Genomic DNA, 16,096 nt, shown 5'->3' with positions numbered 1-16,096 from the left:
TGGGTTTCGCATACATCTACGCATAACTAAGCATCCAATCTGGGACCGGTCTTAAACAAAACTCCAAGGAGCTGCCGGTCCGCATTTACCATGGACTTGGCAATAAGCCAAACAACCGCGCATCCTTGTACGACGTTGCGCCACATTAGTACATATAAATAGTTAACTACATATATAATTATAATCTTGTAAGCTCAATTAAAATTTGATTTTGTGCTAGTTTCACATACATTTCACAAATAAACATACACCAATGTCAGCATACATAGGTAGTTCGCTTAAAAGCAACCAATAGGACTTCCTTCTATGTCAGGGACCGTAATGCTTATAAGTCTGGATTGTGCTATTTGTTTATTTTGGAAGAGTTTTCAATGCTATGATGTAATGCACTAAGCAAGTTAGGCTATAGCCCACAAAATACATTTTAATTATAGGTGGTAAATGTAACAAATGTGTTTTTCTTTTTATAACCTAATATAGAAAATGTAGTAAAACAAATCAATATCAAACGATGGTTGTCCGAACAACTGAAGCTTTGCCAAATCAGCATTTCAAAATATTTAAAACAGCATTTAAATTTAAAGGATAAGTTAAAGTATACTGATGCTTAGCTCTTGTGTAGCACAATTCAAATTCTGATTACAAATATTTTTGCATTTTAAATTATCGTGATATGCAATTCAGAAAATATATATTCTGATAGGCTGTTAAATAGCAGCAAACTACTGTACATCGTTTTCCATTTGACCTTATTCTCTACATAGATGGCCGAAAAATGATTTACGGTCCCCGGGTATCTATATATTCTTTGATCACTATACAAATCGGTGACTTGCGCCTCGCTATTTCAATATTAATATATATACATATCAATATATGCACATCAAACATTCCTAGCTGTGCATCTGGCCAATTTCCTTTGGCTTTCATATGCTTCTCAGTTATCCTTCCGCATACGCAATATATATTTCTAATAGGTTATGGTATTAACACAAGCTTTTCCCTCGACAATTATTCGGGGCGATTAACAACATCGATTTTGTGGATATAGCGGAAATTGAATGCAACATTAATTTGTTTATGGTTAGGGGGCTTGCTTCAAAAAATAAGCAACATAGTTTATTCGCCTTATTTGCATTTGGTTTTAGTTTTTGTTCTTGATCTTAGCTCTTCATTTTTTTGTAGTTTTTAGTAAATAATGTCTTTTTAACACTAAAATCTGTCCATGGTCTTCCGTTCATTTGTAATCCGCCATCGTTGCCGTTGCCGTTTCCATTCTTCGTCCGTCCTCAATTTTCGGTTTTCGGTTTTCGGTTATCGGTGTTCTGGGTTGTGGGTCGTTGTAGTAGTTGTATAATTAATTGTTAAAAATGTATAAACAATAGCCAGATCTCCGCAATACGGATGCGGCTGGAACTTTGCCTCAAAATAAATACAATTTGCACTAATTTTTGCCATTTCCGAGGGCGGTGGGGGTGGGCGTGGCCGCAGCCTTTGCCGAAAGTACTGCGTTGGGTGGCCGTCTCTTCTGCGGCAGAAAGACCTGAAAGAGAAAGCGACACATGGAAGTGAGCAGGACAGAACGATGTACGGGAAGTGCCCAAATGCCACTCACCTTGAGAGCCCCCAAAACCATCAGATAGAACCAGTACAGCTGTGGCAAGAAGAGTATAGCGATGCTGATGAGGCATCCTCGTGGCAGACCACACATGGCCGACCACAGGGACGCAGCCTCAATGGCCAGGCTGTAGCGCCACATGACGTATGGCCACATGCAGACGCGGCACACGAAGAAGGTGGCCAGCATGAGCAGCCCGTTGGCGATGTACACACGCGAGTCCTTGAGGCGCATGGTGCTCAGGATGCTGCGCAACGAGACGAACGGCGTGGAGAACTCCATCATAAACATGTAGCTGTAGATGCAGTGGCCGCCACCGCGAATGTACTGCAATCGGAATATACATAAGTAGAAGTACATGTTGCATATGCCTAGTTGCGCTCACCGTCACCACCAGCAATCCAAACGTTCCGATAAAGACGTGGTGTATCATCATGACCGGGTGCGTGACCACGTACTTGAGGAAGTCCCATCTGCCGTCCTTGGGTATCTGGACACAGGCGCCATCGTAGTCGCAGATCTCGTGGAGATTGGTGGGAGTGCTGCCGTTGTTGTTGCCGCTGGACGACTTGCCGTTGACCTTGCCGTTGGCGTAACCATTGCTCACCACCGCACCCTGACCCTTGGTAATGCGCAGCAGGTGCAGCTTATCGGCGATCTTCTGCGTGTGCACCTTGTACATCGACCAGATGTCGTACATGAAGTAGGCGGTGCCGAACCAGCCGTACGCCTCCATCAAGAAGTGGGATGCATATACAAAGGACTTGGTGCACGTCGACTTGCAGACGATGAGTCCCACGAGGAAGGAGAATGACGCCTGGATGGCCGATACGATTCTGCAAGAGTGGCCGAGATTTAATATGTGTTTTTTAATCATAGCAATGCGATGAGATGTGGAAGCCTTTGCTCCAAATCTCATTGTTGTAGCACTAATCATACAATTCACCCTTGACAAATTAACTCTCCTAATCCAATTATGTGATAAAAATAAAGAAAATCTAGTAAGACGCATTTTAACTTGTTGTATGAAGGCTGTAGGACTTGGGCTTAAATTCACATTTTGCGATTTCGTTCTTATGACTCAAAATTCAATTGAACCTTTAGGTTTTGACAAAACCCATAAACTCATAAATTATCTGGAAAATCGTACAAATTTTTGGTAACCAATCGGAAGAAGTCATCTTTACCCGCATCCCAGGCACCGGAAATGGAGCCATGTGATTCTGGTCCGGAACGAGCCATGCGGCAGTACCTAACCCAGCTGCTGGAGACCGGCACCACCCGTTCCACGGGCTGTCTGGACCGCTTCGTGCGGAAGGGCATGAGCAACTTCCCACCGCAATCATCCCTCGAAGGCAAGGCGTCCCGTTGCTCGCTCTTCGAGCAGCTCCTGTCCGGCGGAAGCCGCAAGTCGGAGCGCTTGCTTGTGCCCGATCTGGCCACCGAGTGGTTCCGCAAGCAGAAAGTGTTTCTGGACAAGCTCAGTCCCGAGGAGCTGGCCGCCCTGAGCGATGGATTGGCGGATAAGAACAGCAAGAACTCGGGACAGAAACAGCGCAGCTCGACTCCTTCTCGCCAGGCACAAGCCAGCAAGTCCGCAGCAGCGGGTCCAGCAGCGAGCCAAGTGAAGGACACCGAGGAGTCTGGCGGCAAGGTGGCAGCATGCATACCCACCACGGAAGCACGCGTGGGCAATGGTAACCCCTTTCTCATGGGCAATGCCCAAACGCAGGAGATGCAAGGCAAGGGTTCCAAGCGAAGGCGGTCGCACTGGGAGAGGGCTGGCCATCGTTGTCCAGCGCGAGGAGGCAGCTGCTCCTGCCTGAAGCGACGGGCAGGTGCATCCGGTGGCTGCCTCTTCCAGGCCGATGGACAGCCCCTGGCCAGCGACTGCTTGGAGGCACTCCGGACGGAGCCGCTGTTGCCGTGCCTGCGACGCAAGTTCGACTTGCGCCAGGCGCCCCAACGGCGTCTCGATCCGGCGCGCTTTCGTCGCATTTCGCCGGAGTTCTTTCGCATCCTGGCCAGCTACGAGGCGTCCATGTGCGAGAGCTGTCCGCTGTACGGCATCTCGATGCATCACTGGGGCGACACGGAGGCATGTTGTTCGTGTGGGGAGCGCCATCCGCATTTGAAGCACGGATTTCTGGGCGACGATTCGGTGGCCACAGCTGTGTTGCCTCCTTCTAGGCCATCATTGGAGTCCCGACAAGCGGAGGAGCTCAAGCAGCCGGCCCAGAAGCAGACGGAGAAGAAGGATTCAAAATCTTGTAAGGAGAAATGTGAGAAGTCAAAGAAGTGCTGCTGCTCCAATGAAACCTGCGCCAATGACTCCTGCTTGGCAACTAAAGAAAACGGCACGGCATTCCTGGACGATTCGTCCTCATCCGAAGATGAGCAGCCGGAAGAAAGCCGTAGGAAGCGGGTGGACATGCGGCAGACCAAAGCGAATGGTCAGAAGGGCAGGCAGATGGACAGCAAGCAGACTCCCCCCGAGAATCGTCAATCTGAGAGCTGGCAGGGGCGAAGTGTTGACCAACAGGACAGGAAGCAGACGAGTCCCGAGTGGCGGAGGAGATTCCCCAACATCTTCCGCCGGCAATCGCAGTCCTACAGAACTGCCTATGCTCCCACGCACTTTTCCCCGCTGTCTTCTTATCCATCTGCCCCTCCAGTACCTTCTAGTGCATCTGCTTCTTCACCTGCATCTTCGCCTGCATCTCTACCTGCCTCTTCAACTGATTCTTCGCCTGTTTCGTCGTCAACTTCACCCGAAATGCCCAGGGGCTGCCAGTGTCGACACCAGCCCAGGGGCATCCTCAGTGGATTCACAGGGATCTGCAAGCGCTGCATCGAACCAGGTCGCCATCTGCTCTACAATTTGAATGCAAACTACCAGCAGAACCGTGAGCGCTACGGGCAAATGCGTCAGAACAGAAAGCGGCCAAAAACGGAGGAGCGGGGCACAAATATGCCATTCCATATAGCCACACAGCCGGCGCCCTGCAGCTGGAAAAAGTCCAAGGGGCATTGGAATGACGGGATTGAGGAGGGGGACAGCAGCACCACACTGAGGCCCGAATCTCTGCCGGCAAATGGTTTCCACAACTGTCATCCGGACAGCGCAGTTATCCGTGGACAGTCCAACAGCGAACGCTCCTTGCCATTTCGCACACCCACCAGTGAGCGGACTTTGGCGGGTTGGAATCAACTCCCTCAGGAGCAGCCCCCATTGGAGGTGACGCAATGCAAGTGCGCATTGCCGCAGGAATCCTTCCAACGTCCGCCCGTCAGTAGCTGCACTTTCGCGCTAGCTGACGCAGAACAGGCGGTGCTCCAAAGCTCCGAGGTGACGCGGAAGTCGATCAGCGAGGTGGATTACCTAAGGTGTGGACATCGCGTTAAGGCCTGCTATGTATCCAATGATTTTCATCAGCTAATGAAGCGCGTGGCCAAAAGGAGACCCAAGTCCAAGGGACAGGTTCCAAGCAGACCCAAGTCTGCGAGTCCGCCATCTGCAGCTAAAGCACCAAACAGAACGAAAGATCAGGATGCAGCAGCTCCATGCCAGCAGTCACCTGAGGCTTCACGTGCATCTTCAACAGAACGGTCCAGGCTCCATTCGAAACCCATAACTACGCCGAAGTCTAAGCCGAGGATAATAGCTGCTTTGTTGCCGGATAAACTGCCATCCAAGAGATTAAACATCACCAACTCAGCCACAGTGAAGTTTCGCAGTCTTCGAAAAGCCAAGAAAAGGAAGCAGGATCGTGGGCCCAGGCAGGAAAACTTAAGGGCAGCCCCGCTAGGCACAGGCAGTAGTTCCCATAGCCTGAGAATGTCTCAGGTGCGAAGCGATGATCAGGAGCCACCAGGAAACCCAGCCGCCTATTCCTCAAGTCCCAGTTGTGCGCAATTTAATGGGGACACTGCGCCCAAAGGATCGTCAAGAGGCACATCTCCGAAAAGCCGACGAGAGGCGAAGCCCTCAAAGCGGAGTCCTAGCAAGAAGCCAAGTCAGAGGAGACCTTCCTCCTGCAGTTCCTCCAGCGATCAACGGTGGGCTTCCCAAAGGGGAGTTCCAGATACTGCCAACATTTCGGATGCCTCCTCCTGGACACAGAAAAGTCGAGAGCCAGCAAAGAAGCGGCAACAAAGGCGAAGATCTCCATCCAACTCCTCGCATCCCTCCTACACCGATGTCAACTCCAGTCAGTGCTCGAGAGCTTGGTCGCGGGGCGATTCCCACTCCCAGTGCCGAGGCTCACCCTTGAAGTCGGCCATGAGGAAGGCGGCCACTCAATACCACGCTTCGCTCCCCAGCTTCGCACCCTCGCACCTGGAGACGGGTCGCAGGTACTACACGGACACACAGCCGGGCGGCGAGGTGGCGGCATCCCAGTGCAGCTGTCGCTCCCTGCGCTCCGCCACCTCCATCCGGGCTCTCAGCTCCAACACGGACAGCGTCCGATGTCCCTGTGCGCCTGCCCCCTCGGTGGCCAGTGTGGAACCGCCGCAGGAGGCGGTCACCGTGGTGCAGGCGCAGCAGGAAGAGCATTGCTGCTGCTGCCGCTACCACACGCCTCTTCTGGCCAGCCAGCCGCTGGATGCAGCACATCCCCAGCCCAGCTCCTCTCCAGCTCCGTGCGCCTGCCGACGTCATAAGGCCATGTTATTCAGTGATGCCATGAGGTGGGAGCCACAGCAGCACCACCACGCTCGCACTCTACTGCGCACTCAGCGTCCACCGCCTGCGCCTGCGCCTCCTCCGCCGCACTTGGTCATGTATCCACAGTACCATGTGGGACACCCGCCAGTTCAGCCAGCCCCAGAATGGCTGCCAGAGTACCCAGCACCTTGTCACTATCCAAACAACGCCAGCCAGCAGTGGGAAGATCAGGCGGCAGACCCGCCATACTACCTCATGCCGGAAAGAACCAGAAATGGGTCCTACTCTGGTCAGTTCGCAGGCCAAGAACGGCTGGGAAGGGATCGAGCCGGAGCCATAAGGGCCGCTGCCCAGGGTCTTAAGGGCGTGGTCAAAGCTCTGGGAGGAACGCGGCCTAGATCGCGACCCGATCCGCAACTGGGCTACTACCATCAAAGCGGCTGCAGCCAAGAGCGGAATGCGACTAGCCTGGGACCCACATTGCCACCCAGGTCGTATCAGAACCAGACGAGGCATTCCAGCGAGGCATCCCATGCGCAAGGGCAAGGCATGGAAGCTCCACTTTACAGGGGACCATCCACATCGACCTACTACGAGAACTATCCGCTAAGGAATGAAGCTGCCAGCAGTTGTGATGCAGGGCGAAATGTGGAGAGGCACCAGTCGTCGTTCAGGATGGAAGGTGGGGGACGGCGAGCCGCTGGAGCTTTAACTTCAGCCGATGAACCACAAAACGTGGACACTCGCATGCCACTTGCCATTTTTTTTGAGAGCTTGAGGGCGAAGCACGGATCATCTGAAATCTCGGCCAGAACTATGCAGCAGTCAACCAAGCAAGGAGCACAGGAAGCACCTATGCCAGGCAATGACTCCGATTCAATGGCATCCTCCAGTGACGATGAAGCGGACGCAGATGACAGCTTGGACTGGGGCCACAGGCAGTTGCGCAGTGGCTCGGAGGATGCCATGGTCATCCCACCCACCTACACAGGTCTCCTCGAGGAGCAGGTGCTCGGTGAGTATCTGCCCAGTCCGCGGTGCAGACGCAGGACATGACCACAAACCACCACTTTGTGAGCAATAAACTATGGTAGATGAAGACAAAAGCGATTTGCATTGAGGAATTTAGTGACTGTGGATGGACCGAGATTAAAGCCGGACCAGGGAGACGCTCCACTGCGTTCGCTACCGGCTGCCGCCCAGCATTCGCGTGTCGGACAATTCGGACATGTTCCTCCTCGGAGAAGCCGCGGAGTCCCTGCGGGAGCCCCGCCGAGATCCCATCTCCGAGGCATTGGCGCTGCTCCGAGTGGTCGGCAGCCAGCTCTTCTTGTTGGAGGAGCGGCGCAAGGAGTTGGCGGTGCTGCGAGCGATCGGAGTGCTCGTATCCTCGGGCTCCGGAACGCGACGGGTGCAGTATACCTTCTCGGTGATGATTCTGCGCGGCTTCTTCGGTGTTTCCGCATCCTTGCTCTTGGACTTCTTCTTGCGCGGGCGAGGCTTTTCAATCACCTCATCCTCCTGCGGCGTAACCACCGTCTCGTACAGATTGCACAGCTCCAAGCACTGCCGCCCGCTGTGGAAGCGCTGCAGTCGCTCGTTCTGCTCCAAAATGCCGCACACCAGCTCATCCAGCTTCACAGTCTGCACCACCGACAGCAGGCCGCCGAGATCCACGGGACAGGCGGCACGGGCATTCAGCTTGGTCAGCATGGCCAGTAGCTGGGCCCGCTGACTCGAGACCAGCAACGGGCCGAGAAAGATCAGGCGCAGCAGCTTGTACGTGTTCCTCCGGTCCAGCGGATCGATGCGCTGGCCACAGCGGTCGAACATGCTGTCGTAGATCCTCAGGTCGTGCAGCTCCGTGTACGGCGCCTTCACGTTCTTCATCACCGCCCAGTTGCGGTCGCGCGGGAAGTGCGGCAGTGGCACCGTCTCGTGGTAGGCCAGCAGGAAGAGCGTGGTCAGGATTTGGAACTTGCTGACGCGGAACAGGCAGCTGAACGCCTCCACGAGGTGCTCGTTGCGCTGGCAGTTGCAGCTGCACTCGTGCTTCGTTTCGCCATTGCAGCACAGCGTGCACTTCGCCGATGGACAGCAGTGGTGGACTGGCGTTGGAGGCAGTGGCTTCAGTGGCGCACGACCCGCGGCTGGGCAGCACATACCACATATGGGTGCACAGAACATCTCCCACAATCTTGCCGAGAAACTACTATTTTGGGCTTCTGTCGAAAGCTTGATTTCCAAATTGAGCACAAAGTCATGGCTCAACTAAGCAACCATTTCGTTGCCATCATTTCTGAGATCCTAGTAGGCAACTCTACGGAATGTCATTACTATACACTCCCTTTACCAATCATTATGTTAAATTATCGAATAAAAATTAAACAAAACCGTTTTTAACCATTGAGAAAAAGTACCAAAACTAAATTTTGAGATCAACTGAAATTCCCGTTCGACCAAACGACCGATCACAACACTTTCGGCATAAGCGCAATGTCCATGGATATGTCAAGGTTCTTAGGTGGAGGTCGCCGCACTCCTGCCAATCGGAACATGGCCCTCAGGACCAGAACGGGAACTGGAGCCACCGCAAAAGGTGGTGCTGGTGCAGCACAGCCACCAAGTCAAAGAAATCCAAGGCCGCCAAATGAGGCAGCTGCGCCCGCAACAGGCGCCTCCAAACTAGGAGGAGGAACTGGTGCCTCACAGCCGCCGCCCAAGTCAGCAGCTGGAGCTGTGCCCAAGAGACCAGCAAGTCGAGCGACTCCTGCGTCCGCGGTGTCCGCAGATGCAGGCAAGGCAGCATCCAAGAGGGCAACTGGTGGTGGTGGTTTAGTTGGTGCTCCCACGGGGGTTATGCAAACCAGTGCCACATCCACGCTGCGCCGAAGACCGGCTGCTTCAAGAATACCCATTTCCCGGCGAGTAAACGAGGTCAAGTGGATCATGAAGCCATCGCAGAGCTTTACACCGTGCAGCAAGTCCTCCTCCGAGAATAACTTAGCTGAACAAGCCAGCGGGTCGCGGGAGCCCAAGAGGAATCACGCCGCAGCTTTGGGCCGGAACAGCAGCAGCAGTGGCCAGCTAGCGTTGCCCTCGCCGGCTGAACAGGTTGGGCGGACAAGGAGCAAGGTGCGCTCATCGCGCATATTCCGTGTGCCCAGCCAGCGGATTATGCACGTCGATGAGCTGATGCATGCACAGCTGCGCCAGATGGATCCCCGGAGAGCACGAACCCAGCCCAGCAGTCGATTACGAAGTAGGTCCCCCAACTGGTCAGCCAGTAGGTTACCAAGTCCACTGTCCCAACAATCATCTTTTAGATCGCCAGCCAGCTCGTCCAGTTCAACCGAAATCGTGGAGGTGAAGGAGGTGCCTCTGCGCGATTCCGGAACCGTAAGCCAGATACCCGCCCCCGTGACCACATCGCAGCCAAGTCTTGCCAATGGGCTTATTTCCTGCTCACCCAGTCCGGCCGCTAGTCCCGTTCCCAGCCAGAGTCGCCTTCAGAGCCCAACCATGAGCACCAGTTGGCATTCCAGCAGCTGTACGATGGAGAACGGCGTAAGAAGCAGCACGTCCAGCTCCAGTCTCCGCTCGAATGCAACCAGCAGCAACACCAGTGTCATAGAGTGCAGGAGCGGGATCAGGACGCCCACCACCGAGCAACTGAGTCCTGCCATCGCATGTGCATTGGGTGGCAAGGCCATCAAGCTGACCTCAACGGTGATTAGGATCATGCAGCCTGTCTCATCGAAAGGGGACGTGAAACCGCCGGAAATTCCCAAGGAGCAGGAGCAGCTCAAGCTGCCCGTGCAGAAAGGAAGGGCCAAAACTAAACTGGCAATGAATGCAGCGATGGTCCAATCGATTTCGCCACCAAAGTTCACTCCCATGGTGAAGGTACCGAATCCAATCAGCCAGTCGGTGAATCATGTCGTCAATCAGTTGACCGCTCAACTGAAGGAAGCTGCCATGATGCACCTATCCGAAGACGATCTACCAAAGGATTCTAATACCTATGAAGCATTCTCGTCAAAGGATCCCTCCAGAAAGCCTTCCATTTACCTACTCATGAACCAGCCAAAAAGTGCGTCAGGTGCTTCGGGAAAGGAACCTTTCAAGGATTCGTGGGTCATCCAACCAATGGAGCAACAGCAGTCGTCTACGATTAATCAGCAGACCAATCGCTATCTGGACGAATCACTAAGCCATCCCAGGCAGCATTTAAATCAACAAAAGGCGAGAGCGGCGAGTCAGCAGAGAAGTGAATCAAGGAGCCCAACTGGGCACCATACGATCAGTCCTCCAAAGGAGTCATTGAATCAGTATGCCATACCGCCAAAGGCTAGAAGGCAGCCAAAGAGGTCTCCTTCCAAAGGCTCTTTGCTTCTGAAGTCTAGAGAGTCGCAGACAAGAGTAACACGGAATCCGTACATGGAAGAGCCCAAAACTTTATCGAGGGTTCCAGCTGGGGCCAGGAGAACGCCACCCGTTTCGGTGAATAGGATCAGCCAGGCGTGCACATCCACTGGAAGCCCGAAAGTGGTGCCGCCGCCAGGAGCGCAGAAGCCACAAGCCACAACTGTGGGCAAGATCATTCGAAAGGAACAGCACAAGGTGCCGCGTACCATGGAGGACGGCATCGACATGAGCTACCAGTACTTCGTGTCGATTCCCCTCAAGCGTGGTAAGAAGCCGCAGGTGGTTCGCTACCTCTACCGCCCGATGGTGCGCCAACTTAACGCACCCACTTCGCCCAATCGACGCTCGAGGCGAGCGAGTAGGAAGGCAGCGGCGGCGGCGGCGGCTGCTGCGGCCAGAGATGAAGATCAGCCCAAGGCAGCAGAGGAGGATCCACAACAGATGGATCCCGAGCTGAAAGCACTGGGCGGAATGCCGCTGCCGCTGGATGATTCACCGCAGGGTCAGGTTAAGGAGTCTCCCCCACGACCGGCAGTCGAATCAAGGATTCTGCTCGATCCCGAGGCAGTGCTCAATGCTCCGTACGAGGTGCCACCGCTCAAGCTGCATGCCCGCTACAAATCGATGATGGAGCAGTTGGCACAGATGCCGTATCCGGAGGAGAAAAGCACTCGTCCAAGTCGTCGACGCGGCAACCGCCAAGTGCGCGCTGCCGGTGGCGCTGACCAGGTGCCTTCATCGGCACCCATGCCAGACCCGGGCATTGGCGGTGGCGACGGTGCTAAGCGTGAAATGGACTCCCTACAGCAGGTGTCCTCCATCTGGAAGTCGGGTTCCCGGTTGCCAAAGCCAGTCAACTATCGACCAGAGGCCAAACGTCTCAGCACGGCAACCGGTGCACCGGTATCATATCATGCTCCGGTGCAATTTGGACACCCCACGGCGGACACGGACGACTTTATTCTACCGGGAGAGCCGATGATTCAGGCCATAACATATGACGATATCGAGGAGAGGGAGCAGAAGCTACCGGCTGAGCAGCAGGATTCAAAGGACCCGCCTGTGCTGGAGCGCAAAGAGGGCACCAAGTCAGTGAGCTTCCATCCCGGCGAGGTAGAAGTCAGTGAGTTCTCCGTGAGCAGCAGCTCCATCAGCATCAGCTCCACTTCGAGCAGCAGCAGTGGCGTAACCAAGACCAAAGCCCGCCGGACTTCCAAGAAGCGGAAGTCCAAGTCCAAGGGAAGGAACAAGTTGCGCAAGTAAGAGGTTCCCGGAATGAGAAGTACCTGGCATCGCGGACTACAAGCAGAACTGAACAATTTTCATTGATCTTCGTAGCATCGATTTGAAAGATCCTCTCTTTTTAACCTTTACAAATTAAAAGTGATTGTGTAGGTTTTGAATATACATTGCCATTAAACTATAATTGGTAACAGAACACTCTACCAGCTAATTTGCCAGCCAATTGCCTTCTGGTAACAGTCTACCTTTCCCATGTGGATTCCACGCACTGGCGAAGACGATGACCTCACCAGGCGCACCTGCAAAAGGTCAAGGGTGGTGAAAGCGGCCCAAGGTCCTGCCGTGGCGATTGCTTAATGCCAGGATGTTGGTCATTAGCGCAGAACCGGCGCCTCTAACTAATAGAAAGCGATGGGCCAACGCCCAACGAAGGTGCTTGAAATAGATTCGAATTGGCTCGAGTGCCTCCAGTGTAATTGGTTGATGTTTCAATATAACCAACGCAGCCTGGTGGCCACAAGGGAATAGCAGCGAATGGGATTTGGTGCTCTCGCCTTTCACCAGCACTTGTGCACCTAGTTTGTGACCCATTTGCCCACGCAATCAATTAGTCAAACGTGATTCCGCCGCCTAGTGCAAAGTGATCACTTAACCTTGAAGCACCCGGGAGCACCCGTAGTGGCGATCGGCAGGGGAATGGGACTCCGACTCCGACTCGGACTCGGACTCGGACAGAACCGATGCAAAGTCCCCACATCGAATGTGGGCATTAGTTCCAATTAGAAGCGCCGCCGCCGCTGCTGCCTAATGAATGGCCCCAAAGGTGTCACAGTTTGTTTACTATTTAGTGGCCCATGCCTGGGGCTTTATCCACTATGTAAACACATGCAAAACCTTATGTATCCGCCACACAGGTGCTGCATATCTGGGTTCGGCCACGCCGGTCAATCGATTCGAATCGAATCGAATTGTGATTTCGATATCGGTTGCTGGGCCGCCGTCGAAATGCCGCGAATATCCACAAGGCAAGCACGCCAGCGGTAATGTACATAAACAAATAGACTCAACTATGTCCAATTAAGATGTGTGACGAAGACAAGGGCTCAGGGAAATGGCGGGGAGCGATGGAAAATTTCCGAATAGTTCTACGCCGTTGGGTTGCCCAGTTTGCGGCTCCCTCGAGCTTTTCGAAAGCCTCCTAAGCATCTGACAACAAGCCAACAAGCCGCCTATCAACGCTGGATGCACTCACTCACCCAAATCGATTCGCTCCCCGATAGCCGCAGGCAGAACACACAGACCCGGATAGAAAGAGGGCGGCAGATAGGCGGGGGCAATCACAAGAGACCCGGCAGAGTGCCTTATCGCCCAACGCGAAGGTGAAGTGCGTCTGTTGGACTTACAACGGTCGTGGGTAATCAGCTAGCCACCAGGAAATTGGGTCGTGTGAGCAGGTCTTCAATGATTAGACGCGTAACCCGGGATACTAAGAGGGAACTTAAGTCAACAAAGTGGAGTTGGAAGCACTAGCTTGGCCACCAGAAGTTGAAATCAGTAAGAAACTAAGATCTAGTATACACCTCAATGTAGAAGGCAGTGCGAGCAAGCATGTGACGAGTGCTTATCCAAGTCTGCGGCACTGATAAAGCAGATTGAGCCAATTCCCGTCCAGAGATCGGGTTGTATAACACCTGTACAGCCAGCGGCGCACATGGCAATAGACTACACAATATGGAGAGGCACTCTCTGTTTCATCATGACAAATGTGCATGTATGCAATCGCAGGCGGCGGGCGACCAGCAGAGGGAAACCCAATTTAAGCGCGTTAAACAATTCTACACACAGTTTAATTAACACTTGGGCTTGCGGGGCAAATAGTTTGGCAAGGGGCACTCCATAGTGGGGCAATTACTAATGAGTGACCGTTTTGTACGCTTGCATCAGGCGAATTGAAAGCTGTGAAATTCGATTCCCTCAAATAATTTCACTCGCTCTGCTGTGCATTCGGGCACGGAGAACAGATCACATTACTGAGAAAACGCCAGTTCCATCGCCCATGGACAGTTGCATTTCTCCTGCGCCAAATCTGGATATTTGTGAGCGAAAATCGAGCATGTTCCACTGGCTGCTTAATGGCTCCATGTCGATATATAGTTTTTGCTTTTCCGCCGCAATTGTTCCGTTTCGAAACCCACTCGCCTTGAGCCGAAAACCCGTTCTATCCCATCTCGCCTTCCACAACCCACTGCCCACTGCCCACTTCAAGACCTTGACCCGCATGTCGCTGTGCTCGAGATGACATAAATCAGCGTCGCCTAAGGAACGCCATTGCCACTTGTCGGGGACAACAGCCAGCGTCCAGCGGAGCTGTGTGTACACTATATGGTTCCATCTGTCTACGTCGATACCCATCCCCTCTAGAATGCGCACTTAAAGCTGGGCACGGCACTCCAAATTCGCGCCCGTAATATATTTAGCCAGATAAGGCTGCAGGTGAAGGAAGAACTGAAGTGCCCACCACTCGAGTGGGGGCTCCACTTCATAGCGTAATCTAATTATGCTTCAACTTGAGGTGAATCCAGCTGCACGGCGCAATGCCGCTGAGTGAGTCATGGACACCTTATGGCGGGAACTTGATTGATGTTGAGAATACCTGTTACTGGCGCACTTATTATCCGCGTAATCGATGACAGCAGCAAGCTGTATCTTTAGCTATCTGAATTCAGTTCTAAAAGGCAGCTAGGCCTGAGCATCTAGCGGCATTCAGCTAATTCGTTCCAGTAGCCAACCGAAGTATCTATTATTACGAACTTATATAAGCATTAGGAACGCATAAATAGACTGCATGAATCATGTGGTCGCGAGAAGGGCAGCTATTGGCTGCCCCAGAGTTATTTGAGCAGAAGGGGTTAGGGAATAGTGCCCCCACTTGGCTGCATAACGCAAGTGCAGTAAGTGCGTGGGTGGTGGCAGTGCGGGAAAATCGATACTAATGTGCGTGCAACAGCCGCATCCGCGGATTGTGTGGGCTGTCGCAACTCCTACTCACTTGTTGGTGATCTCCAGGACGTCGGACATCATCAGGCGGTACTTGCGCCGAAAGCGCTGGCCGTGCGTCGTCTCCAGCAGATATTTGTTGCAGAAGTCCGTTAGCGAGACAAAGTAGATGAAGCCCAGCGAGGTGAGCACCAGGCCGCGCTGCAGCGAGATGCGGTCACTGCTGTTGGGTATCTGCCACAGGCTGCCGCAGGCCAGGCCCATCGATCCAATGGAGAAGGCCAGCGAGAAGTAGCAGCCGCGGCCCGTTGCCTTGCCCGGCATTCTCGCCTCCTTGTCGCCAGCATCCTGGCCCAATCCTGGCTGCTGCTCCTCCGGACGGATGGCGCCGGTGGCGGTGGCGTTACCCACTCCTCCATTGCCATTCGCCGGCTGGCGGCGCTGCTGCATCCTGGCGCGTGGGCGCACTCCACACTCGGCCTTGGCTCGCACTGAACCCTTCTGCTGGCGAAGGCGACGCAACCTGTTGCGGAAACCGGGCAACGGATTCCGGACTCCTGACGCTGCTGCTCCCGCTGACGGCGGGCTGCGGACTTCACACGGTGCTTGTTCACAGGCGGCACTGCGTCTGGGACATGGCGATTGGGCGACTGGGCGATCGGGAGGAGCTGGAAGACTCGGCGGTGCGAGGGCTCATGGATTCGTGCGGATTCGTCGTCGCAAGCTATCGGTGGCAATCGTTCTTCGATTGTGCGTGCCTATCGGGCGGTGTGGCCGCCTGCCAGGCGCAGTCAAATACCGCATTTCTTTCGGGCAAGCAGTGCTCATGAAATGCAGCGAATTCAAATGTGCAATCGCTTTCGGTTGTGCAAAAGCGTGTTTGGGCTTATAGTTGTCTTGCGCGGCGACACAGCGCTATGAATAACTCAATAATCATTCGCTATAAGCGCGACGATGCCCACATAAATACCGCACGCCAGTGGTTTGTGTCACGGGTTAGGCCCAACACGGGATTATATCTTGACATTTTGAAAAAGTCTACGGAATTATTCGCAATTATTTTTCAACATTTTTAAACGAACAGCAGCATTTGGAAAGTTCGCTTGGCAAGACAAGTACACACTTGGGGTGCACAAGAAATG

The 16,096-nt window shown here is 53.6% G+C and overlaps 4 protein-coding genes across 4 annotated transcripts; 2 read left to right on the top strand and 2 right to left on the bottom strand.

Annotated features, from left to right (window-relative positions):
- Positions 1-334: 334 nt before the first annotated feature.
- LOC6551662 (protein FAM57B) lies at positions 335-15,712 on the bottom strand. Its single transcript, XM_001977204.3, has 4 exons — positions 15,007-15,712; positions 2,004-2,454; positions 1,616-1,945; positions 335-1,543 (listed from the first exon to the last, which is right to left on the bottom strand). Exons 1-4 carry the CDS (start codon positions 15,402-15,404, stop codon positions 1,445-1,447), a joined length of 1,278 nt encoding a protein of 425 aa, XP_001977240.1. The 5' UTR covers positions 15,405-15,712; the 3' UTR covers positions 335-1,444.
- LOC6551663 lies at positions 2,826-7,367 on the top strand. Its single transcript, XM_001977205.3, has one exon. The coding sequence runs from the start codon at positions 2,826-2,828 to the stop codon at positions 7,341-7,343; it is 4,518 nt and encodes a 1,505-aa protein (XP_001977241.1). The 3' UTR covers positions 7,344-7,367.
- Positions 7,383-8,520, bottom strand: LOC26526216. The gene has a single exon (XM_015155957.2). It carries the CDS (start codon positions 8,472-8,474, stop codon positions 7,473-7,475), a length of 1,002 nt encoding a protein of 333 aa, XP_015011443.2. The 5' UTR covers positions 8,475-8,520; the 3' UTR covers positions 7,383-7,472.
- LOC6551664 (serine/arginine repetitive matrix protein 2) lies at positions 8,746-12,122 on the top strand. Its single transcript, XM_026982677.1, has one exon. It carries the CDS (start codon positions 8,784-8,786, stop codon positions 11,976-11,978), a length of 3,195 nt encoding a protein of 1,064 aa, XP_026838478.1. The 5' UTR covers positions 8,746-8,783; the 3' UTR covers positions 11,979-12,122.
- Positions 15,713-16,096: the final 384 nt, after the last annotated feature.

This window comes from Drosophila erecta, unplaced genomic scaffold, assembly GCF_003286155.1.
Source record: "Drosophila erecta strain 14021-0224.00,06,07 unplaced genomic scaffold, DereRS2 tig00000152-arrow-arrow-pilon, whole genome shotgun sequence".
Lineage (NCBI taxonomy): Eukaryota > Metazoa > Arthropoda > Insecta > Diptera > Drosophilidae > Drosophila > Drosophila erecta.
This window is presented reverse-complemented; position numbering and strand designations above follow the sequence as displayed.

Bases quoted from the DNA above. Each gene is read 5' to 3' on its own strand.
- LOC6551662 (XM_001977204.3), bottom strand. From the start codon at position 15,404: ATGCAGCAGCGCCGCCAGCCGGCGAATGGCAATGGAGGAGTGGGTAAC. The intron at 1,946-2,003 runs GTGAGCGCAACT...TTCCGATTGCAG, and splicing joins TTGGATTGCTGGTGGTGACG to TACATTCGCGGTGGCGGCCA. The intron at 1,544-1,615 runs GTGAGTGGCATT...TTTCTCTTTCAG, and splicing joins TGGTTTTGGGGGCTCTCAAG to GTCTTTCTGCCGCAGAAGAG.
- LOC6551664 (XM_026982677.1), top strand. From the start codon at position 8,784: ATGTCCATGGATATGTCAAGGTTCTTAGGTGGAGGTCGCCGCACTCCT.
- LOC6551663 (XM_001977205.3), top strand. From the start codon at position 2,826: ATGGAGCCATGTGATTCTGGTCCGGAACGAGCCATGCGGCAGTACCTA.
- LOC26526216 (XM_015155957.2), bottom strand. From the start codon at position 8,474: ATGTTCTGTGCACCCATATGTGGTATGTGCTGCCCAGCCGCGGGTCGT.